General features: G+C 40.7%; 2 protein-coding genes across 3 annotated transcripts in view; both read right to left on the reverse strand.

Moving 5' to 3' along the window:
* Nucleotides 1-12: 12 nt before the first annotated feature.
* On the reverse strand, nt 13-1,627 carry LOC108603649. 2 transcript variants are annotated; one of them, XM_017992616.2, is made up of 3 exons: nt 894-1,627; nt 339-836; nt 13-271 (listed from the first exon to the last, which is right to left on the reverse strand). In XM_017992616.2, exons 1-3 carry the CDS (start codon nt 1,471-1,473, stop codon nt 249-251), a joined length of 1,101 nt encoding a protein of 366 aa, XP_017848105.1. In that variant the 5' UTR covers nt 1,474-1,627; the 3' UTR covers nt 13-248. The 2 variants fall into 2 exon arrangements, with proteins under 2 accessions (XP_017848105.1, XP_017848104.1); XM_017992615.2 differs by having other exon boundaries at nt 14-836.
* An 876-nt stretch (nt 1,628-2,503) lies between these two features.
* Nucleotides 2,504-23,697, reverse strand: part of LOC108601833 (cardioacceleratory peptide receptor) — a 31,030-nt gene continuing 9,836 nt past the window's right edge. The window contains exons 2-7 of the mRNA XM_017989774.1: nt 19,433-19,826; nt 4,343-4,478; nt 4,071-4,268; nt 3,722-3,982; nt 3,370-3,655; nt 2,504-3,315 (exon numbers count right to left, since the gene is read on the reverse strand). Of these exons, the coding sequence (XP_017845263.1) occupies nt 3,081-3,315; nt 3,370-3,655; nt 3,722-3,982; nt 4,071-4,268; nt 4,343-4,478; nt 19,433-19,780 (1,464 nt within the window). The 5' untranslated portion in view covers nt 19,781-19,826 and the 3' untranslated portion in view covers nt 2,504-3,080. The remainder of the gene's footprint in view (nt 3,316-3,369; nt 3,656-3,721; nt 3,983-4,070; nt 4,269-4,342; nt 4,479-19,432; nt 19,827-23,697) is intronic.

Here is a 23,697-nt window from a genome sequence, read left to right on the forward strand (position 1 = left end):
TAACACAGCAAATTGCAATTTATATAAAGTTTATAAAACTTGTCGCGACAATCAATTTATAACAGAATTACAATTTTGTGTCTATTACTTTGTCTACCAGTGCCGGCCAGCTAGGACTGCCAACTGTGTGTGTCTCCTGCTCTGAAGCACACACACTTGGCAGTTATAGCTAGTTGGCAAGCAGTAGCAGCAAAAGTTAATTTTAAAAGTAACTGCGATCTCAGTGGTACCAAATTAGCTGCGTAGTCTCAGTCCACGTGGCGCTGTGGAGCTGCAGATATTGGGATAATGATTGTCTGGCGAACGTGCGGGCGAGCCGCACTGACAACGAGACTTACGGCCTGCTGAGCTGCACTGCGTGGGCGTCCAGAAGGAGGGTGTGGGTGAGCGCGTACACTGCGACTGCTTCAGCTTGTGAACTGTTGTGGACATTAAGGAGATGCGTCTATGCAGTTCGGGCATGCTGGCTGTGCTTACGCCCTTGGGCGTGCGACGCATGCTCGATGGCTTGCAATCTGATTTTGGCTTGTCTGCTCTACTGCTGCTGCTGTTGTTGATGCCGTTGCCGTTGACCTGTGTATGATAAAAGTTCAAGTCTTGCTGCTCCCACAACTGATGCTGCCGCACAGAAGGCACAGAGTTGGGTATAGGAGTTGATTGGCTAGTGGCTTCGCTAGTCTTAGAGCACAGCTCTTCACGCGTGTCACGGTCTTCCTTGCGTTGCTTGGAGCGCTTCTGTTGATTGAGCGCGCGATAAAAAATTGTTTGGCTATCGATGAGCATCTGCGCTATGAACTTGAATTGATTAATGCTTGTGTCAGTTTGCTCCGCAATTTCTGTGATTCAGCATAGGATAAGGGTATGCACATGTTATTTAACCTGTCTACACTTACTCGCTGTTAAGTCCTTGTTCATTGAATTGAGAAGCGTGTCCTGATGCAACATGTCGACTGTAAGTTGATCCACCTTGCTAAGAATGCACTGAAAGTGTTTGCTCACCATATTCTCAATGGCTCCGTGCACGGCCTCCAATACATTTTCGTATATGATATTGAAAAAGTCTGCGCAGGAGTCTTGCAATTCCTGATTTGCATCAATCTGCTCGCTGGACTTGCCCGCGGCTAAAGTTTCGCTTGACGGCTCTTGGCCAGCAGCTTCGCGTGCTGACTGCTCCTGCTGCTGATCGTTGGGTGGCAAACGAAACTCTATATTGCGTGGCACGCTGTTGGGCTCCGGACTGTGATTGCTCTCAGTCAACTGGGACTGACGCACGCGCTCCGTGTGCTCGCGCAGCGCTTGCAATGAGATCAAATCATTGCAGTGCATTTTGGCGCAGTTACGTGTGTGTGACTTGGAGCGCAGCCGGCAGCGCGAGTTGCAGTGGGACTCGCTGTCATATCGCAGCTTTGGCAGAAATAGCACCTCATAGCCCAAGTCCTCGGCACTCTTCTTAAAGCAATAGTTGGGAAACATGGAAAGTTCGAGTTGCACAGTAATTTGAGAGTTGGTTATCCGAAACTAAAAAGGTATTTGATTTTATAGTGGGCGGTTGTATGACAGGAACGTCGTGTGTGGGCGTGTTACGTTGTGTATACAAAAATTTTGAATTTATTTTTATGCCACTTTCGATACTGAAAGGAAAAGCCAAAGGAATATGTTTTCAAACTCAACATTTTGTGTCTTAAGCCAAGTTAATTAATTATACGAGCCGCTTAATGTACATTGCATAAAGTTGAGTCAGCTTTGTTGTTATCATAAAAGTTATCTGTCTGCTCCAATGGCATTTCAATTAGAAGTTGACAAGTAAATTACAAAAGTCTAATTGCAAAATTTTTCACAGACAAGCGCACACGCAGCACTAATGGCTTGATGACTTAATGGTGCACTGGGCCCAGCCATGATTTCCAAGAATATTCCATTTGATTTCGACAGCTCAACTGCATTCAGAGCTAACCACGTAACTTGAATTTCACTTTAAGGCGAACTCTAATGTTTATTTTTAATATACAGCCAAACAAATAAAATACGTGTATAGCCGAAAGCATATTTACCCAAAACTGCAAGACAATAAAAACAAGCAGGCATTAAGGATTGACGCAGGCAACATTTAAATACACTTTGTCCTTGACTAAGGCATGGCTCAAACAAATCAATTTGTTGCTGGTTGCTGGCCCCCAGTCTGCGACGGCTCCTGTGGGCTCCACTTTATATAAATTTGTCAAAGTGTATTAAAAGCATACAAACGTATTTATTTTGTACTGTGAGTCAATCAATTTGTTGTGTAGACTTTGGGCTGTTCGCAATAAATTTGGCATTATTTAAGGTTACGCTTTGTCATCAAAACAATTAAATGGCAAGGAAAATGGGCCAACTGTCAGGTCGCTGTCCTTGGGCCCATTGTGCGTCTAGGCGCAAAGGACCAACCACAAAGCGAAGCGAAAATCTATGGTGCGTGCTGAAAATTATTGAAATATAATTGGGAGCTGAGAAATTGTGTGAATCTTTGACCTTTATTCTTTGCCTTGGACACATAATTATGAAATAAATATTAGCTTAGATCAAATTGACTAAAACATTATGCTCTATTAATTCTTAGAAGCTACTTAAAGTGTCGCTACATTTTGGTTGGACAAACTTATACATATATATTGTAGATATATGTACAGTTAGACAGTATGAGTATATAGAAGTAGTATGTGAATAGAAATACTTAGTTGGTTGGACTTAAAATAAATGCATAAATAAATAACATCAGTCGATTAAATAGATACTTTAAGCTAACTTAAGTTCAACTTGCTTAGGAATGAGTTTTGATTTCTTGAAACAGCAAGAGATTTAAAATTAACACTAACCCAAGTCACGTGCATAAATACTTAGGCTACACATACAAACATAGATATTCGTAGATTCGAAATTCGTTATAAGTATAGTATATACAATTTGTTTTGGCTTTAGCGGCGACTAACGCGCTTATTGTCAAAGCCTCTATGGCGCGCAGCTTACAGAAACTCCGCATCGCTGAATGAGGTTGGGCCGTGAGCCGCAAACGTCGAACGTTTGCGGGTCGTGTGCGCCAGCTATCATACCTCCGACATGCTGGTAACCGCAATAACTTTGTTGGGTCGCTCGCAGATAACAACACGCGCATTGGCCTTGTTGGTGGAGCGACGCGAGACTGTCAGCGAGGTGGTCAGAGTGCGCATGGAGTCGCAGCTATTGTGCAGCCGTCGACCCACTGTATGGCAGCGGTTCTGCTGTGAGTTGTTGCGATACGATTTGCAGCAACAGGTGAGCCACTTAAAGGGCGGAAAGCGACTGCAAATGTAATGTAAGCAGCTAGTTGGGTGTTTAGTTTCATATTGAGCTTACCTGAGTGTGCGAAACACCTGCGAGGAGAACAGACAGTAGATGAGCGGATTGGCGGCTGAGTTGAGTGGTGCCAGGCTTTGTATAAATGTCGCTATGGCTATGTTCGTCTGCGAGTGTGGTATCTGGCCAAACACTTGCAGCAGATCGAAGATTATGTACGGCGACCAGCAAATGATAAACACAAACACAATTGTCAGCGTCATTTTCACGGTCTTTACCTTGGCGCGTGGTATGATGCCGCGGGAGCTGGCGCGACGCGTAGCTGCTGCACCGAAACCTGGACGTTCTAGGCCAAATAGCAATGAGTAAGAGCAGAAGAGCAGCAGAGCACGTAGCTATAACAGACACCTACCTGTGGGTACAAATATGGAGCCCTTGGCCCAAATGGTTTTCACAATTATCGCATAACAGGCGGAAATTATCAATGCGGGCACTGCAAACAGCGTGGCCGAGACCAAACTCATGTACACCTGCCAGGCCATCGGCGAGCCCAACTCAATCCAGCACTGGGGATGGCCCTGTACAATCTTCTCTTCGTATAGCACCAGAATGGGCAAAGAAAACAGCGCCGAGAGCACCCAAGCACCAGCGACCAAATGACGAGCGCGCTTCCCTGTAAATGGCAAAGAAACCAATTTGGCTTGATATTGCCTGGAGGCGAAACAGTTTCCAATTAAAAAAGTTTGCGGCGCAGGACTTACATGACTTTGAGAAGTTCATGGGATGTGTGATTGCATCGTATCTGTCGATGCTCATTGCCACCAGAACATAGGTGGAGGAGTATGTCACACACACCTGTGAGAAGCGGATAACCTTGCAAGCCAGATTGCCGGCGCGCCAAGAGATGGTAATGCGCCATATAATATCCGTTAGCACATTGAGCAGTCCCACGCACAGGTCTGCGTTTAATTAAGATGCAATTTATTTACACCATGCAGTGGCAAGTGAAACTGACTTTAAATTCGATACTCACCTGCCAGCGCTAATTGTTTAATAAAATAGTTCATGCGCGACTTTCGATTCTTGTTGATGAACATGACGAACAGCACCGCCGAGTTGCCCACAACAATGATGGTAAAGAGTATCCATAGAACCGCAAATTGTTCCGTCTGTAAGTAATATAAACAAGATCATAAAATTCATTGTCCACAAAGTGTTAAGAGCGGAAATCACGCACAAGCTCAATTTAATAACATAGCTATTTATAATAGAGAGTATATGTATGTGCTCCCATGTTTACGACGCTTTAAATAGCTATAAAAATGATAGACAACAACTGAGCCACAGGGAACAAGCAGGCAGGCAGGCGTAGGCGTCTGGGCCTCGACGACAGGATGTGCCAACGGAAGTTTACTTTTGGGGCGTGAACAAGACACGTCAACAGCAACAGCAACAGCAAAGGAAACAAAAACACAGACAAACGCACACACACACACACACACACAGACATTGTAGTATGTAATGTTAGAGGGTAAACAGTAAAAGTTGTTGCTATCAATTGTATGTGTGTGTGTGTGTGTTGGTAATACACTAAGGTAATTAGATTTGGCTGAGTGAGCCTTGCAGGAAATTGCTCCCAAGATGAATTGCCATAGCTTGACTTTTGTTGCTCAAGCAATTTAATCTAATAAACGCTACAGCAGCAATTTAACAATTATGTGCAAGTATTTATAGCAAAAGTCACTTAAACTTAAACTTTAACTTATTATTGCTGCAGGTAATTTTTAATTATGACCTTAGGCTCTAAAAGGCGTGGAACAAACCAATTGATGGTGGAAGCCAAGGCTCAAAAGCCTTGCCAGTGCTTACTATGAAGTTGCTTGCTTTAACTGTTTGCCTACCACTTTGTTTATATTTACTTTATGAACTGAGATTCAAAGCTGGACTCAAGGCTCACTGCCTTGCTGGCTGGCTGGCTGACTGGCTGGTTGCCTGGCAGTATATCATGTTGCTGCAAATTGCTGCATAAATCAACAAAATCGTCTAAAAAGAACAGACGCCGCCAGACATTGCCTTTGCTATTTTTACGCTTTTTATTTATAATTTTAACATGTTTTCGGTTGCCATTTTATTAATGGGACCACTGCTTTGACTTGCATTTAAAACGACTTCTTTTTGGCATGCTCGTCTATTGTTTTAGCTACGCTTTACCCATCCGTGACTAGGCGAATTTTAAAGTCCTTTTAGCTTTTGGTTTTTGAAGTCTTTGAATGCTGCAATTTCCTAGCATGACTTTGTCATTTTCTTATTTGAGACTTAAGTCCCAGCACAAACAAAAAGTTGTTGAAACTTTGTCCATTTGCCGTGCGTTCGGTTCTTGTAAAAGACTTTTATCGCCTTTTTTTGGGACACTTTGCGCAGATTTTATTCACACAAATTTGTAGCTGCATGAGAAGTGTTTGGTGCTATGCGTGTTTCGAGCGTTTTAATTAAAAAAATAAATTTGGCATTTCCATTTAAAATTGCGTAGTTTACTGGCAGTGCAGCCATATTTATAGCGAATCGGGCTATAAAATTGTTTTAATGCTCGCTTTATATTATTTTATATTGGCTTCAATCAAAAGTAAGTACCTGGAATATTGAATTTTTTGCACTCTGCGCAGAAATTTCGTTTGTGACCACACACAAGATTTTATTTCTATGTTGGCCAGGCTATAGGCGCTATAAAAATGTAATAAATGGCACATTGTAAGCCTTTTTTAATGATCAACCGCATTTTTTTCTTCTCTGCGGGCCTTTTTGTGTGTTGTTTTTTTTTTCTTTATTTATTTTTTGGCAAGTCATTATGCCTTTTTCAATTTGACTTTACCACCTCCAGGAAATTGCCTTTTTAATGCTCGTACCAAATTAAATTTGCAGCCAAAAACCAAAGGAGTAAAAGGAACAGGCGCAGCCTAAGGACTAACCAGCTTAAGCAGCTGCAGCTAAGGCTGCGTTCGGGCAACCGTAAGTCCTTATTAAAAGACAATTTTTGTTGAGGCAACGGCAACGGCAACAGCAGCTGCAAGTTGCAAGTTGCAATGCACACAAAGCTGCCACCTGTTGCTCGAGGCGAAGAACTTTGTCTGTGCGGCCACAACTATTATGTCTGATTATTAAGTGTGCCAGCCATAACAAAGACAAGCAGCCCAGGCACTTGAGTTCGAGGTTGTTGGGGCAAGCAGCGTGCTGGCGTTTACGTGACTTTAAATGTGGTTTATGCTGCATTTGACGCTGACTGTGGCCATGCGGATTTAAGTCTGCCAGCTAATCGCAGTGGCTGACAAATTTCAGCTGTTGTGGCTGCGTAAAGTGCAGCGGCAAGACAAATGTGCGCGACCGCAAATTAATTTCATTTCACTTTGCTGCAGCAGCTGCAGGAGCAGCAACAATAACACATTCGCCTTGGCCTTATAAATCAGCAGCTTTGGCAAAGTCCGCAGTCATTAAAAACAGCAAGCCAAAGCATATTTACAGTTGATAAACCAAATAAAAAGAAAAATGTTGCAGTTGACATTGTGGTCGATTTATTTAGCCATTTAATTTTAGCAAAAGCAACATTAAGACTGCTTCAATTTAAAATGCAATTGCACACATTTAATAAAAAGCCAGCATTTGCTTTTATGAGTTCTTTTTGGTGTCTTTTATAGCGACATTGCTAATAGACATTCTGTGTATACAATGTCCTTGTTTTTCTTTAGTTTATGCTTAGTTTGTACGTTTCGTATGCCAGCTGCTGCTGCTGTTTGGCAACATTTTAACGCAATTTTCATTAATAGCGATTATATTGTGCTTGAGTGCCTGAGTGCTGTGAACTGTGAAGTCGCATAAAGTTAAATTAAATTGAATATTACGTATACGCATTACACAACGCGCTAAGCCAGCAAAATTTGTGTAGATAATAAAAACGACTGGCCATAAAACTAAGCAGCAGCTTCTCGACTTACTCACACCCAAGTTCAATGAACTTGCCGTGTAGTAAGCGGCAGCATATTTTAGTCGCACATACATGCGCATGCCTATAGTGAAACAGATGAGACAAAAATGTATGCATATCTGTTAAGTAGGTATAAAAACATGCATTTGGGTCAAGCCGCGCACATCAATCATGGTTTTTATGGTTGTTATTTGGACAACAATGGGCAGTCGTTGAGTTTTATGAACAGCATGTCAAGTGCCCGCAGAGCGAACAAGTAGGGGCTGAGGGGTGGTGGCTGGCTGATGGGTCAGAGTGCAGCGTGGCGACAACTGGCAACATGAGTGATGTGACTGCGAACACCCTAAAAACTGCGCTTTAATTCGACTAATGGACAACATTTTGTCATCAGCTGGCTTAAATCATTTTGCTTGGCTCACTGGCTTGCGCAAATTTGGCGTTGATGTTGACACAAATTGAAATTAATAAAGCACACGCTTCGCACCCCCGACGCCTGAGTTTCCCACGCTTAAACGAGGCAGCTGTGTTTGTCTGCTCGATAAACTGTTGAGCGGCACTTTTGACAGTTGAGTGCGTAAATGCCACAAGCCAAAATTTAACCAAAATCATTTTGGTTACTTGCCTAAATAGCCAATAAAAAGCTAAACTAAATTTGCTTTTGCAGTTTATTAAGTTGTAAAGTGCAAGTTGAATGCAATATTTAATCACAAGTCAAGTAAAGCGCTCCCCGTGGACGTTTGACCCAAAAAACATGTCAATAAATTTAAATGCACAACCAGCCGCTCAGCCTTGGCCACCAGCACATTTATCAAATGAGCTAAACATAAATCTAAGCGCTATGCAAAAATGAGAAAGGCAATGAAGCACATCAGTGCTAAATGCTGCAACAAAATGTGAGATTAAATAAATTGCTTACAGCAGCGCACACCACAGACAAATAAATGTGTGCGACAAATGGCAGCGCCTACCAAATTAAATTTTAGCCAAAATACAAGCAAGATAAACACACAGTCAAGTTAGTGTCCAGACAAGGGGGAAAACAAAGGCGCAGCTTGATTGTTCCTACACGTACTTGTGTGGGTGTGTGTAGGCGCCAGGGTAAATAATAAATATGAGCACGCGCCTAAAACTATGCAAAATAAATTTCACACGCAGTGAGTGGAGTGCGGCTTGGCTTACAGCTAACTTATTGCCCCACATGTATGCTAGCGTGGGTGTGTGTGTGTGTGTGTGTGTGTGTGTTAGTCATTTGCATAAACTACAACAACAGGATGTGGAATATGCTGTGAGACTGTGACCGGATACTCATAGCCATGTTAGAGAGCAACATGGGCGCACCAGCCAAGTCAGGCATAAATTTGAATATTTTCTTGTTGCCTTTGTTGTAGCTGTTGCTGCTGTGCTTTGTTTATTCTTTGCGTGCCATTTGACTTTGAGTTGGGTTTTGTTGTGCTAATTAACACATAAACAGCAGACACATGCATGCGCCTTTTGTCTTTTGATGTCTGTCTCACTCCGACTTACTCTCTGTTTCTCTGCCTGTGCCAAATGAACTGAGCATGACAGTAAATTTAGTGTCCATTTCGAATCGTTTTGGTCAGCAGATAAGCAGCTTAGAAGTGAACAAAGCATGCGTTTAAATAGACAATAAAACAAATTGCGGACTTGTGAAGTGCGTTGTGATAATTTGCCTGCATAGGATGTAAATTTTATTGCTTTGCATGCACAGCAAATAATTTAAGTCTGTAAATAACTATGTTAAAGCTGCGTTAGGAGCAGGCCAACAGCTTGCTTAGTTGCCTGCTGCATTCAAGTCTTAAAGCAATTAACTAATATTCTTCAATTAAGCCATTTATAAGATTATCTTGTTGTTTCAACATTCATTTAATTACTCTTACTTATACATATATACGTATTATGTATAAATAACATCTTGTTGAGCAGCTTGTGTCTCGCTCTCGCTTTTTCGCTGTATCTTGTCTTGATAACCTTAACATCATTAGACAGCAACGCCAACGTCAGTGTTCTTATCGTTGTATCCTGCTGCCAGTCAGCTGGCTGCCGAACGGAAACTCTTCAATAACTTTTGCGCAACTAACAACGAAAAAGTTACACGTAAACAGTTTTAAGTTGAGCGTATTTACTTAAAGCTGCTGAAAGCAGCATGAAAAATCTATTGAAGCATAACGCTCTCTTCACGCAGTCAACACAATCACAACGATTCTAACAAATTTAATTATTGCCTGGCACTCACAGCTGCACCTTGAGATTAACCAAGAGCAGGACAGTGGCTGTAAATCGACCAAAACCTAAAGGGCCACAGTAACAAAACAACACAAAATGCCGCAACTATGCACAGTTACAAAATAAAGTTTTTCTTAATTTGAAATTCCACGAATGGCACTTGTCAAAGCAAGCGGCAGGCAGCGGAAGAACAGAGGCAAGCAGACTGCAAATATGGCCAAGTATCTGAGTAAAGAGAAACAAGACTGAGATTTAAAGTACACACAAATACCAACATATACACATATATACACACGTATGCACAGTTGGCTGTAAAAGAAACGGAAACTTCGAACACTGTCGGAAATGCAAGGCAGCTCTATGAGGAAACAGCACGGACAAGTTGCGAAGCCAGACAAATACACAGATAGACAGTTGGACAGCAGGCAGGACAGGGCAGGGCAGGCCAGGGCACTGCACAGTCAGCCAGCTGGAGGCAGTCAAGTGGCCCTGGCTGCAACTAAAACTAGACGCCCGAGTTGTTATTTCTGATTTTGTTGGTTTTAATAGTTGCTGCTCGTGTTGCTGCTGCAATGGGCGGCACTTGGTGGCTAACTTTGATTCTATTTAAAGCCAAACCATTCACAAATTATACAAGCCCCGTGTGGCCAGCAATTTGCAGCTGTGAAAAATGTTGTTGCTTGTCTTATGCAAATCGCTGTGGTTGTCTACTTGCCCTTGAGCAATTGACACACTTTTTGGCTTGAATAAACTTTTGCTGACTAAACTACAGCGCAAGTCTACTTTGTCTTTTACTAATGAACTTGCTGTGCAGACACATGTAGGATTATAATTCACTTTGCTGGCTTAGCACGGAAATAATTTTGTCAAAGTCTTACACAAGAGCTTACAATTAAAATGAACATACTTTAATTGTTGTACAGCTGCAATATGAATTTAATATGGGCAAGTAATTAGCATTATTAATTCAAATATAATACGTTTGAGTAACTTGAGACATTGCGTATACGCAATTTAAGCTGAAACCATTAGCCGCACCATAAAATTTAATTGCATATGCAAACAACTTGATTGAAATATAATACTAAATAGCAAATATGAATCAAATGCAGTATACAATGACTTCATGTGCGGTCAAATGTGTGTGTGTGTGTGTGTGTGTGCATTATAAAGTGCTTTATGTCAAAGGCAAAAATGCATGGCGAGTACGTGCGATGCAAGCTAAATGCAAGCACGCACTTCATCATTTATGCATTCGTATATACATTGTATCTGCTTAGGTGTGTGCTCACGTACCAAGCAACGAGCCGTATACGCAACTTTTACACGCTCTGGCAGTATTTTGCTTTTAAGTTACATTATTTTATTCTATTTTTCCCCTTTAGCTACATCTGGCACACCATTAAAGCGAAATGATGTGACAAATGAAAGAAATGCAAGCGCTGAAAGCAACACAACTCAGACATGATGCATAAGTTGCCATGCATTTTGACATTATTACAGCGCAACATGCACACAGCCACAAACTTGGTAAATGATTTTCCCTTTTGCCCCATCCACCCAACTGTAAACTTGTTGCTATTGTTGTTGTTGTTGTTGCCATCTGTCAGCGTCGCTGTCGCTCATAAAAGCCACCTTCGGTGTCGGGAGCATGGCACTGGCAATGAGTTCAGTTCACTCGCACTGCCAATGGCAAGGGGATGTTTGCTCCAATTTTTATTGGAATTGCTTAAATGACGCCGTCACTGATTCTGATTACATTTACCTCACACTTGCTTCTTTGATGCAGTTACGTTTGTTGATTTTGTGGCATGTGCTTTGATGTGGTTTATCCTAAATGGCGAGCGTGCAAATAAACTTGCCGGCGCCTTAAGCAACGTATTTTTGATGGCAAAGCAACTTACTTCAAATTACTTTTATGTTGAACTATAAAGTATGAAAAATTGCTGCAAACGTCAAGTCTCTAGATACTCAATTTTAATGCAGCAATTATTATTACGTACAAATATTTACACCAAAGAATTTAAGTCTTTGCTTTGATTGCAGACATTAATAGGACTGATATGCTAAACCTTTAGTTTTCAGTAGAGTGAGTTTGAGAGAACAATAAACTGTTACCTCGCTTAGTTATAAATGTTAGCTGTAGTTACTCTTAAGTTCAACTCTTATTTGAATGTCAGCAATATATTCTACGCCCACCTCAAGTACATGAAGTCTCAATTGTTTTTCTTGTCAAGTCTTCAAATCTGTCTATATAATTTATTCAATGCCTTTGGTTAAAACTGGTCGCTAGGTAATGTAATTTCATTTTCAGTCTTTGTCGTGGGCGTCTCTAAGCTCACTATAGCAATTGCCATAATTGAAATCAATTTATTACGCAGACCACGTTGACTCTGCGTTTAATCAAAAGTTTATTTAATTTAGCTGTCGGCTATGCAAATTCCGTAGGCATAAGCAAAATGCTAAAACATGCAGCGTGAACTAAATTAATTTGTGTGTATATTTAAGCCAAGTGCAGTAGCTGTTTACCTGTAGTCAAACTACAAGCCTTGACAGCTTCATTAACCGGCAAGTGCTGCATAATAATAACAAAATTCGCTCAAGCTTGCATTTAAAGTAATTTCATTTAATTTCATTTAAAGCGTCACCATTCATTGCATACTTTACTGCATTGTCAACTGCTTGATGCTGACCTAGTTGCGATTTACGAGCAAAGCATCTCAGTAAAGCCACTCACTTTGGTCTGAGACTTTTGTACGAGTGCGCAGCACTGCGGTGGACTGGGCCGTAAGCAAATGCTCTTGACGGGTTTTTGCAGTTTGGCGTGCAGCGTTCGCCTTGCTCTGGGTGTATTTCAAGTATTTACAGAGCATAATTTCGTTGTTCGTTGACGCCTTTTTCGCATTTTCTCATTTAGCACTCACACACACACACAGTCGAGTCGAGTGTGGCACTGAATATATTTAGCCCACAATTTAATTTTTCTTCATGTGCTTTATTTGCTGCTTTGCATTTTGTTTTTCTTTCACTTTGCGTGCAATTTAGTACAATATTATTTACTCGTATTTTAGTGCACTTCACATTCTGTTGCAATTATCTACCCAGGCAGTCCTTAGGCGCGGATTTCAGCGCTTTTGCCATTTGCATAATTTACAGCTTGCGCTTCCTCTCACTTACATTTTACAGCCAGCTGGCTGCTATTTTTACGATTTTTATAGTGCCTGGGAGTTGGCATTTGCTGCTCGTTTTGTTTTATATGCAACGACCTTATGCGAATGTTTTTCTTACAGCTGCATGCACCTAGACACAACAGCAAACGACTGTGCTAGTGTGTGTGTGCTTGTGCGCGCTTCCGTTTCCGACAAAACTTGTAGCACAGTTTGTTAGCTTTAGTTGCGCCTTGTGCATGTTGCTCATACGCACAGTGGCTGCTTTGTCTGGCTGTATCCACTGTAATTGACTTGGTCTCTGTTAAATTTACTGTCTGCTCTTGCCACTACTGCTTATGCATGCAAATTGTAATTGCTGCTAGGTTTGCCTCTTCACATTTGGTGCAACACATGCTGTGTGCAACATTTGTATATATATATTTTTTATTTTTCTTACTTTCAGTTAGCTGCAGCTACACAGCGTGAGTAGCGCTTTATGGTTATGAAATTGAATTGCTCATTTTGCAGCTGACAGCAGTGGAAATGTGTCTGTGTGCCAAATAGAGTGTCTGTGTCTGTCTCTGCGTCAGTCGAACGGATATGATAGCGAGCTTAACGTCATTGTTCTATGTGCACTCTTATCGCCGGAGCTTATTGTTCAATGCCAGTTATTGTCGCCTTTGCGCTAAAGTTGCTATTGTGCTGCGTTCTTATTACAACTTCCTCAATGATTGCAAATAACAAAATACAAATACTTTGTTATCATTAGCACAAGGTTTGTTCGTTTGTGTTGTCAAGCTCTTGGAATATAACATGTGCTTAAAGTTATTTAAATTAAATGATTTTTGTACTGTAGCTAAGCTTCGAACGGTTCTGTGTCTTCTTGCCAAACACAAACATGTGTATCAATAATAATAAGATACATTTGTCAACACACACACGCAAGAGACAACAACAAGGCATGTGCCAACCCCAAGGCGCTGCTCTTGCTTTGTTGAGCACTTGAAAATGATTACAACAACATGCTGGGAAAATAAATGTGTATGCCAGCTCTGGGCATTTCTTTAGCTCTCTCTCATTATCCCTCTCATACTTGACTCTGTATTCGGGCTGTAGACGCTCCCAGGCGAGCATGCAAAATACAAATCAATTAGGCGTTAAAACGAAAACCAAAACCCAATACGCTCACACACAGATACACACACATACGCGCGCTTGCTGAGCGTGTGTGCGTGTGATTTTTATTTATTTGCCGCCAGGCGACGCCTCTTTAATGGCCATCAGTGGGAAACGCTATTAACGCCACGCTGATTTATTACAATTTAATTTTCTTTCAATTTGCCCATGTGCAAGTGTTTTATTTCACAAAAATTATGTGCAGACACGAATGGGGCGTGGCCCAGCGCCTAGACGTTCGAAGTAAACAAACAAAGTCTCTGATTATTTATAGCACCGGACAAATGATTTAAGGTTCAGAGCTAAACAAACTTCTATTAAACTTGCGCTTACAGATTGCACAGCCAATGAGCGACATTTTTATGGCTTTGCAATAAAATTGATACAAGGCTTTTGCTCTGCCTGAGAGTTGCATAAATTTGATCAAGCGGCTGTCAACTAGCATATTCTATAAATCTCGATAGTGTGTTGCCTGTTCGTTTAACAGTGAATTCTTTTAGTTTGTTTTCTTGCTGTTGCTAACTTTTTATACGTTTTTTTTATGGAGCTCATTTGCAGCTACTTATCATTATTGCCTGATTGAATTTGGCGCAACTTCAATCGAGTGCACATTAAAGGCTTAAGCAACCGTCCGAAGAATAAATAAAGCCTTTAATCAAGAGTTTCTAAATTTAAGTTGAAAGAAAAAGAAGATTGTTAGCTTAACTTGCATAAGGCAACTTTAAACACGCATAACTTTGTGGCTTGTGAGCTTCAGGTTACCCATTTAGGCATGCTACACTTTTTAGCTCACACGTATACTATATATAGCAACTGCGTAGCTTTGCGCATAGATAACTGTTGTGGCTTACGGCAAATAAAAACGCTTAATATCGTATGGCTGCAGCAACCATATTTTGATTGATGGTGTGACAGAGCAGCTTTCAATAAAATACATCAGTGTTTATTGCGTTTTTGATATAAATATTGAATCATACTCAGGTCGATTCCGACTAAAATTATTTTTAAAATAAAACGTTATAACAACTGTCTACAAAGAGGTAAATGTATGGGGCGAGCTTGAAAGAAAATTTAATAAAAATTTGTCCTTCTTGGAAATAGTCCTTTTTGCAAAAAGTAATTAAAGAAAATGTTTTGCAGCTTCTGTTTGTTTGATTTACATTGGAATATCACACTTTTGAACAGACTTAAAGCAAAAATCCATTAGCAAATGAACATTAAAGAAGTTTTATAGTCTTTTTAGCAATGTCACAGCTTGTTACGCACAATCAATTGTAGCTTTAATCATCAATTGAGTTTGCCAGCGCAAAAGTTTGCAGCCCCCACTTAATTGAGCACATTAGCCAAACAACAAACAAGGGGTTCAAAGTTCAAGCGTGACAAATAAACCAACAATCAAGTTGAAGAGTCATTTCCCCCAACGACACTCACGCGCCCAGCACAAGCCAAATCCATGAGAGTTATTGTGAAATTAACACTTTCACTCACAGTTCATGATGTGCCTGTCTGTCATAAATTTTCGGCAAGATGCTAAAAGGCAAATGAAAGACGTAAATTATAGCAATTAGTTAAGGGGCAGGACGTTTATTGATTTTGTTTGGCCAAGCGACACTTGGGAGTTTTGCAAGTGTCAATTCCGAATGATAACGGTAAAGCTAACGCTAAAGCTAAAGCTAAAGATAAGCGCGTACATTGAACCAAAGCTAAAACGTGTCATACAAGCAATGAACTGTGCGCTTGCCCGGCCGTGTTAATGTACAATTAATGAGCTGCCAAAATTTCACTGAAGCTGAAAGTCTCATCAATGTCCAATTAAAGTTTGCTTCACGGCACAAACGGAAGTGCATTGACATTGGAATCACAATATGTATGTAATACAATATTTCATAAGTCAGCAAATAGCATAAAAAATATATAAAGCGAACACGCACAGAGCGCGCAACAACAAGAAGGAAAACTGGCCAGCACTGGATCTGGAAGGCAACAAATCCTAATCCTTATAAATCGCCCTGACACATACAACTCTTGCAAGCGACGTGCTAGATAAAACTCTTGTCAAAACGTATTTTATGGCAAGCAGCGCAAGTCATCACCCGACCCTGCGGCTCCGCGCTCTGGCACGCCTCCGACTTTAGCTGCTGCGGCAGCCTCAACTCGGACTCCGACTAGGACGTTCTTAATAAAATTGATGTTGTGACCGTTTCATTACATAGCTATAGGCAACTAATGTTGTTAACTCATTCTTTTTTAGCTATCGCCCACTTGACGTTGCTCCCAATGGTAACATTCTGAGACACGTTAAGCTGAGCTGAGCTTGGTTTCCGGGAATTTGCGGCTACTCAAGCATTTTGTCAGCCTTGTGGCAACTTTATTTTGTCAACAATGGCAATGGTTTCATTGCAATTAAGCACCAGCTCAAACTATGCTTTAATTTGCGTTAAAGCACTGCAAGTGTAATTAAAGACACGCCCTTGGCTACACACACACATGCATGCATTTGTTTATTTACAGCAGCAAGTGCTAAGCAAATACTAGAAGCTTGGTATAATAAACAAACAGCTTGACAGCTTAGCAACAGCATAAGTCGCCTGGATGTCTGTTGTCCTTGCGTGAAATTTACTCGCTTTAGCCGCTTAGTCTTGTTGCTGCCCATTGCTGCCACAATTTGCCAACTTGAGGCAAATTAAATTGTTAAAAGGCATGTGGAAAGGCGTGCCTTCAGTTAATGACGCCGCTTTGTGGTCCCGCTAAGCTGGCAACCTCCAGACGCTTTTGTTAGCGCACACACACTCACACATACATATATGTAGATTATATTTTACTTTTTTCACGCATGCTTAATTTTGTGCTCGACAAATAAGCTTAAAAGATATTCTAATACTAATGTTCTTGGAAGCGTCGCCTGCAGTTTAACTTTTAAGTCCCAGCTGGCTGCTAAAAATAGTCATAAACTTGATTGGCTAAAATAAAAATTTGCTTAGACTACAACCTTTAGACTGTATAATCTTTCTTGCCATCTTTGTTATTATAATCAAGAAAATATATTTATTGTGTATACAAATATGCGAACAAAGAGCCAATTACTTGCTGACCTTTGATGTCCACATTTGCCAAGAAACTGTCATTGTTAAGGCTATAAGCAGCAGGCGCTTGTACATGGACAGGCTAAAAATAAATGTGGCGCAAGTCCTTGAAGTGCTTGAGACGCCCATGCCGCAGCATATGCACAGCAGGATAACACATACCACACTATGGTCCAATGGGCCGTCAATGAGTAACAAGTGTTCAGGGTCATTAATAAGTATACGCATGTATATTTGATTAGCTGCCCACGCGCATTTGTAGCTTCTATGTAGCTCTGTCTGTCAATCAAACTACTGTGAAATTGAATTTTAAAGCCTAGAGAGCAACGCAGGCGCGCAGCTGGACGTGTTTAACTAGCACTTGTATGTTGTCTTTGGACTTTTGTGAGCAACGCATGGCACGTAAATAGACTGGACATGTGCGTAGCTGCTCCAGCTGGAAATGTAGCACAGCGAGTTGACACTCATCCTAACAAACAATAGATGCGTGTGCGCCTGCATAATATGCTACGATTTGGTAGAGCAAACCAGAAATATATATAAAGGGACCGACCGAGGGAGCTGCGTGCACATCAAATAAAATCGTAGTCAGCCAGCAGCCCTCAGCAGCTCCTCTTGGACTAAGCCACGTTTCATAGCCATTGGGCAGAGTTGGTTTAGGGATATTGATAGCATTGCAGTGTTTGAGTTGGTCATGGTCAGTAGCTGCTCACATGCGTTGCTTTTTGCCACATTTGACTTTGTCTAACCTTTTGGGTTGCCCTGCCCTGTCCTGGCTTGGCAGTGTGATGTGTGCAGCTTGTAATTGGCATATCTGTGTCAGTAGCCATCAGCAGCTCAATGTGCCAAGATTAGCCTCCAGGGTCTGGCCTGGCCTTGCGAGAACCCAACTTGTTGGTTGCTTGCTGAATTATCATGAAAACCATTTGCACAGGTTATTGTGCTCATTTGATCAATATTTATGCGCTATTTAAGCTCTTGCTTCTGCACTACGCTAATGCTAAATATCCTATTATAAGCTATATACGTATTGATAAGCTGCTCAGCTAGCCAGTATTGTTATTATAGCTCAAGCAGCGCCCACACATAAGCTATTTAAATATTAAATTATTTTGGGGCTCAAACAACAGCTGTGACTTCTATTGACTAGACCTACGATTTCTTTATCAGTTTATTTATGTAATGCATTCGATATCAGAGCACAATCATGCGCCTTTATAAAGTCTAAGAAAACAATAGAAATGTACAAAGAAAACTCAAATTGGTAATCCATTTGATGTATGCAGAGTTGAAAGCAAGCTGCATTGTTGGCTAACCCTTTCGGTTGCCCTAAAGTGCTGCACAGCAAAGCAAAAAAAACTATCACTCAAATCAATAAACTGCTGCTGTTGCGTATACGCAATTTAACTCTCTTTTAGCAAAAAAACGTTTTGAAAGCACTTTAAGTGGTTGCTGAGTTTAAACGTAGTCTTATCATTTTGCTTGGATTCTGTTTGTCTATTTTATAACTTTGACATTGCTTGACTGACTACTGAGGGTGATGTGATGTTTTGTTAGCCATATGTTGTTGGGGCTGGCTGCTTTATGTATTATTTGTTGCAACTCATTTAAATAAATCCAAATTTATGGCAGCGCCTGGCACGCACGCTTTGAGCGATTGACAGGCCTTAACTAGATTTACTTTGCATATGAGCTGTTGCGGCGCATTTAGCTGAGGGAGTCGGAAGTGGTGCTCTTGGGTTGCTTTGGTGTCAGTCCGTTTCCGTTTTAACAATAGCTGCTCGCAGGCGTGATTTATACGACAAGGCGAGCTGAGATTTCATTACATTTTTCAATGCGTGCTACAAACAACTGAAATGAATTTCCTTATTTTTATGCAAAAAGCGGAAGTTTAGTTTAATCGTGGTGGCTGCCACGACTTGCAATTGATTGCCCATTCATATGCTTGAGGCAGAAACCGCGAGCGCGCTCTGCTTTTTACTGTCTGGCAATTTTAATTTGCAGCTGCCAGAGCAAATAACATTTGTTTCTTTATTTCGACGCAAAATGAAGTTTGTCACTTGCATTTGGCTACAGGACAAACAAATATTTAAATTTGCCATCAAGCCACATAGCAGCAGCTGTGAACTGTGACCCCACGCGCGACAAGATTTTGTCTGCTGATGTCTTTTGTTTGATTTTTTGGTTACAAAGTGTACAGTTTGCAGTTGGGAAAGTCGTTCACTTGCGAGGTTAGTTTGATGAGTTTCAAAACAAATAAAAATTATTGTTTTAAAAGTAAAAAAAGTTGTTGCACAAATTTATTAATTTGAACTGCTGATTGCTTGTAATTTTGTTTTTGTTATTTATAAGAGCAACAATCAATGCTAATGCAAAGCAGCTTATACAAAATGCAAGTTCAACTTGCAAAATTCAATGCATAAATAAGTTGAATAAGCTTGCCACGCAGATGAGCTACAACAGCAACAGTCTTGTATTTGTTTCGGCTTACCCACCTCATAGAAGTAGAATGAATTTAAATTGTCCAAGTCGTCCTCATGCGGTGAAGTTAAATTGCTGCCAGTCGTTGTTGCTGTTTCAAAGTCACTGCCTGGCGACGTTGTTGCTGCTGCTGCTGTCGTTTGCATGGCACTGGCACTGGCGGTCGTTGGCGTCGTCGCAAGTATCACGTGTGAGATTGCAGGTGTAAAATATGTCAGATTAAGTGCAGCATCCATTGGCGCAGCAGTGTGATTCACGCCCAGCTGGCTGGCATTGGCTGACTCGGCAGCAGGCAACATGCCAGATGACATGGAGGCCAGCGTGTAATAAAGCGAGCTATCAAAGAGCCTCCAATGCAACATGATTGCGTTCAAGCTTTAGTTCTGAACCATGCCGAGTAGATGCAAGCTGAAAAGGCAGTAGAAGCATGAGAGTAAACATTAATTTAGGCTTGGCTTTGTGCACACGGCAACGCAAGTGACAATAACAATAAAACCTATTAAGCTCAGGTATTTAAAGCGGTGCGACATGAATAAATCCCCAAATGAAAAGCTGCCTAAATAATACTTTAAGCACTTTGCTGGCACACTGCACAACATTTGCTTCAGTTGACACATGCTTTGTGTTGAGAATTGGCTTGCATGTGAATTTCGAAACGAGGCTGGCGCTTGTCATGTATAATACCTGAATTATAAGCAAGTAAATTGTTTATGAGCACTTGCTGCTTTAGCTGTAAGCATTTCAATGCACAGCAGGTGCTTGACACACACACACACACACACAGAAACAGCTTGGGAGACTTTCTTGAGGCATTTCAAAAATGTTAACGCCTCTTGCTATGTCAAACTTTTTGATAAAAGTTAGATATGTTGTCGCAGGTAACTTTCTTCGCGTGCTTGCATAAAAACATGTATGAGGAAAATAAGGTGCGTGTTTATATATATAGTTTAAATTGCATTTGCTTAAACCATACGCATGCAAAAAGAGATTACAATCTTTGAAAGTATATAATTCAGTAAAAGAAGTTAGCATTGGTAGTTGACTGTTTTTATCGACTTTCAAAAATTAATCAGTTTTAAAATTCATAATAAGTTTAATCAGAAGGTATGCAGAATATATTAAACATTATAAGTATAAAATATATTATAGCATTATAGCAATTAGTTGAGACTGGAAATTATTTAGTCGAATACTCGTAAAATAGAATTGCACTGACACTGTTTATGGCCATTTAAATTATTTTAAAATCACACTCTATGTTTGCTAAATGTTACATCTACAATTGTACATGTCTGTCAACCAGAAATATGCATGAAAGCCGCTTTAACTGTTGGTATTATTCACCAACATTCACAGCTTTTGTATAAAAGCCAACGCACTGGTTGGCTTTGCCCGCAGCAAAGTGCAGCAGAGTTTCGGACAAAGTGTCTGTTTAGTGATTTGGGATTAAAAAGGACATGACCACGTATTTAGTGGATATGAGCAGCATGTGTTTAATTGAATTAAACATGTGCACGAGTGTTGGACCCCACTGTAACTGGCAACTGATTGTTAGTTGTTTTTTGCTGATAAGCATGCGAGCAACTTTAACAATTAGCTTGTGGCCCCCCAAAGCCAACGTACTGAACACACGCACACGTCTGTGGCTGCAAACAAAGAGAACTTGTGAACTTTTGTGTGGCCCCAAAATGTATGCACTTAAGCACACATATATACGATGTGTGTGATGTGAGTGCGTATCTCGGTCTGTCTGCTGCCACTTGCTCTGACAGGCTCCGGCTGTAGCAGTCTGGCTTAAAAATTGCAAAAATAAAATAAATCTCAAACAGTTGTCAACTTATTAGCAGCTAACTGGCAGCAAAGTCAGCAACGTGCACGAACTTAAGAAATAAATTTTATTTTTAAATGCAGGTATTTGGCCTACTAATGCGAGCACGCAACTATTTGGCCAATGATTTATTAGCAAACGTTTCTTATTTTGCACTCCGCGCGGTGGCTCAAGGGGCGGCGCCTTTGTCTGCTTGGCTGCTTTCATTTTGACACATTCAATTTAGTCAAGTGGCTGCAAATGTGCGTGGGGGCATGAGGCATGCCTGTCGCCACTTTCGATCCTAAGAAATTTATTACTTTTCACTGCATTTTACATGTGCATAGTTTCATTTTCATGTGGCACATTGCCAGCAACAGAGCAGCAGCCCAGCGGTGAACGTTGTCTGGTTTCTGTTGCGTTCATGTCACGCAGGTTGTTTCCCATGTGCGGGTTGGCAGTCACTTGTGGTGCTGCTGTATAAAATAATTAATAAAAATATGCAATTTAAATGCAAGCGCTTTGATGTGCATAACATAAAATGAAATTTATGTAATATTGCGCATACGCAACGTGGTAATTGAAATATGCATCCTAAAAAAAGAACGCATTAAATTAATTTATTGCTTTTCATATACTAAGTGCAGTAAGATTTAAGCCGCTTTATGCATTAAAGGTTTTTACCTTAAATCAAAAAAAAATTTGCGTATGCAGCGCTAAATTAAATGACATTCTGTTGAAGCAATTAAAAATGTACAAACACAAAGTTGCATTACACGTTTTAAGTTGCATAAAACTTTTGCTAGTTGCTTCTATTTAAGTGCAGCATAATATTTCGACTACGACACAAAAACTTACTATGCAAATTTGAGTCTGTAAACTGATGCAGACATCTATTTTTAAATTGTTTTGCGCTTATTCTGGACTCTGACCATTTAGGTTTTGCATAATCGGCTTGGCATTAAAGTTTTGGCCAGCTCTTTATACGCATTTCATTTGCATGCAAAATATGTTTGCTAAAGCTGCTTAGATCCTTCAGCCTAGACATGGGCTCATGCTCTTAGAGTATGTAATGTGTTTGTATTGGGCTGCATGCCAATTTGACGTTAAGTACACGTACTATTTTTCATTTTATTTGTTTTGCGCTGCGAATTGATTGACATATTTTGACTAAGCTGTCAGCCAAAATGCAGACAGCTACTGACAATAAGAAGCCGAACATGGTGTTGCCTCAAGCTCGTGGCACTGCCACTGGCACCGCCATTGGCATTGGCATTTTAGCACAATTGACGCTGGCGTCGAGCAGCATTCAATTTGATTGCAGAAATCGTTCAAGTGTATGCCAAAGTATTTGTTGTTGCAGCGACGACTTTAAGTCAGTCAAACAAGCAGCTTTAAGCAACAAAGAGAGAGAAAATGCACACAGAGCTGACAATTTAGCAAACTGACAATCTCAGAGTTTAACAGTTTAAGCGTTAGCCACTTTAGCTCTTGTTTGTTGCCAGCAACTTTGTGCAACGTTGCGTATGCGTCATAAAACTGCATGCTATATGCTACAACAGCAGCTGCTGCTGCGACTGCTCGACTGCTCGACTCTGCTCTGCAGCCTTTTTGGCTGTTGACTTTACCACCACTTGCTGCATATTTATGTTTTGTTTCGGGTTGTTTTTTATTACTGTATCTCGAGTGCGACCGCTTTGGGTATGGCATTATATAAGCCATTATGTTGTCTGCAACTGATGCTGTATTGCTTTTTTAATGCGCTTCATATACTATATTGTTGGCCACATATTGCCGAGTGGCATAAGGACACAGACACGCAGCGTGGACGCGTTGTCGCCATGCTGCCTCAAAATGAAAAATTGATTTCACAGCAAATCCAACTATGACAACAACATGGCCACGCTGCTAACTTTATTGGGTCAGCTCATGCAAGTTGCAACGCTGTTGTTTATACTCCAAGCAAACTGAAGTTTATTCAGTTCTATGCTTACTAAAATAAAGTTAAAGCTAATAAAACATAGCATACAATTATTTATTATATATAGTTGTGCTACAAAGAGTATTCGAGTGAGCGGCTTGCCTTTCTGCTTTCCTTTTTTTTGCAACTTACGGCTGACTTTATGGCTGGACAATTGCAAGCGTAGTACGTGTATGTGTGCAATTGCAGTTCAAGGCAATCAGCACAATAACGACTAAAGTTTAGTGTGTATTTCATTTCAGTTTTATCGAGCGTGACGTGCGCTTGCCTCACAAAGCATAATTGCCAAGAAAACTCGTGACCATGCAGACTCCAGGCATTAACATACTAGCAGCCATCCCTTTTTCTAAGTATCTGTCTGCTGACAAACAAACAACAAGCTTTTGCAATATTAACTTTGACTTTGACTTTGGCAGTCTCAATTTGTATTGCTTGCTAAAAGTGTTGGCACGCAATGCAAAACTTTTTGTTAATAACAGCTAGAAATATGT

The sequence above is a fragment of the Drosophila busckii genome, chromosome 3R (genome assembly GCF_011750605.1).
Source record: "Drosophila busckii strain San Diego stock center, stock number 13000-0081.31 chromosome 3R, ASM1175060v1, whole genome shotgun sequence".
NCBI classification, from domain to species: domain Eukaryota; kingdom Metazoa; phylum Arthropoda; class Insecta; order Diptera; family Drosophilidae; genus Drosophila; species Drosophila busckii.

Excerpts from the sequence above, each read along its gene's own strand:
- LOC108603649 (XM_017992615.2), bottom strand. The coding sequence starts at position 1,473 with ATGTTTCCCAACTATTGCTTTAAGAAGAGTGCCGAGGACTTGGGCTAT. Across the intron at positions 837-893 it reads GAACAAGGACTTAACAGCGA|AAATTGCGGAGCAAACTGAC; the intron begins GTAAGTGTAGAC and ends GCTGAATCACAG.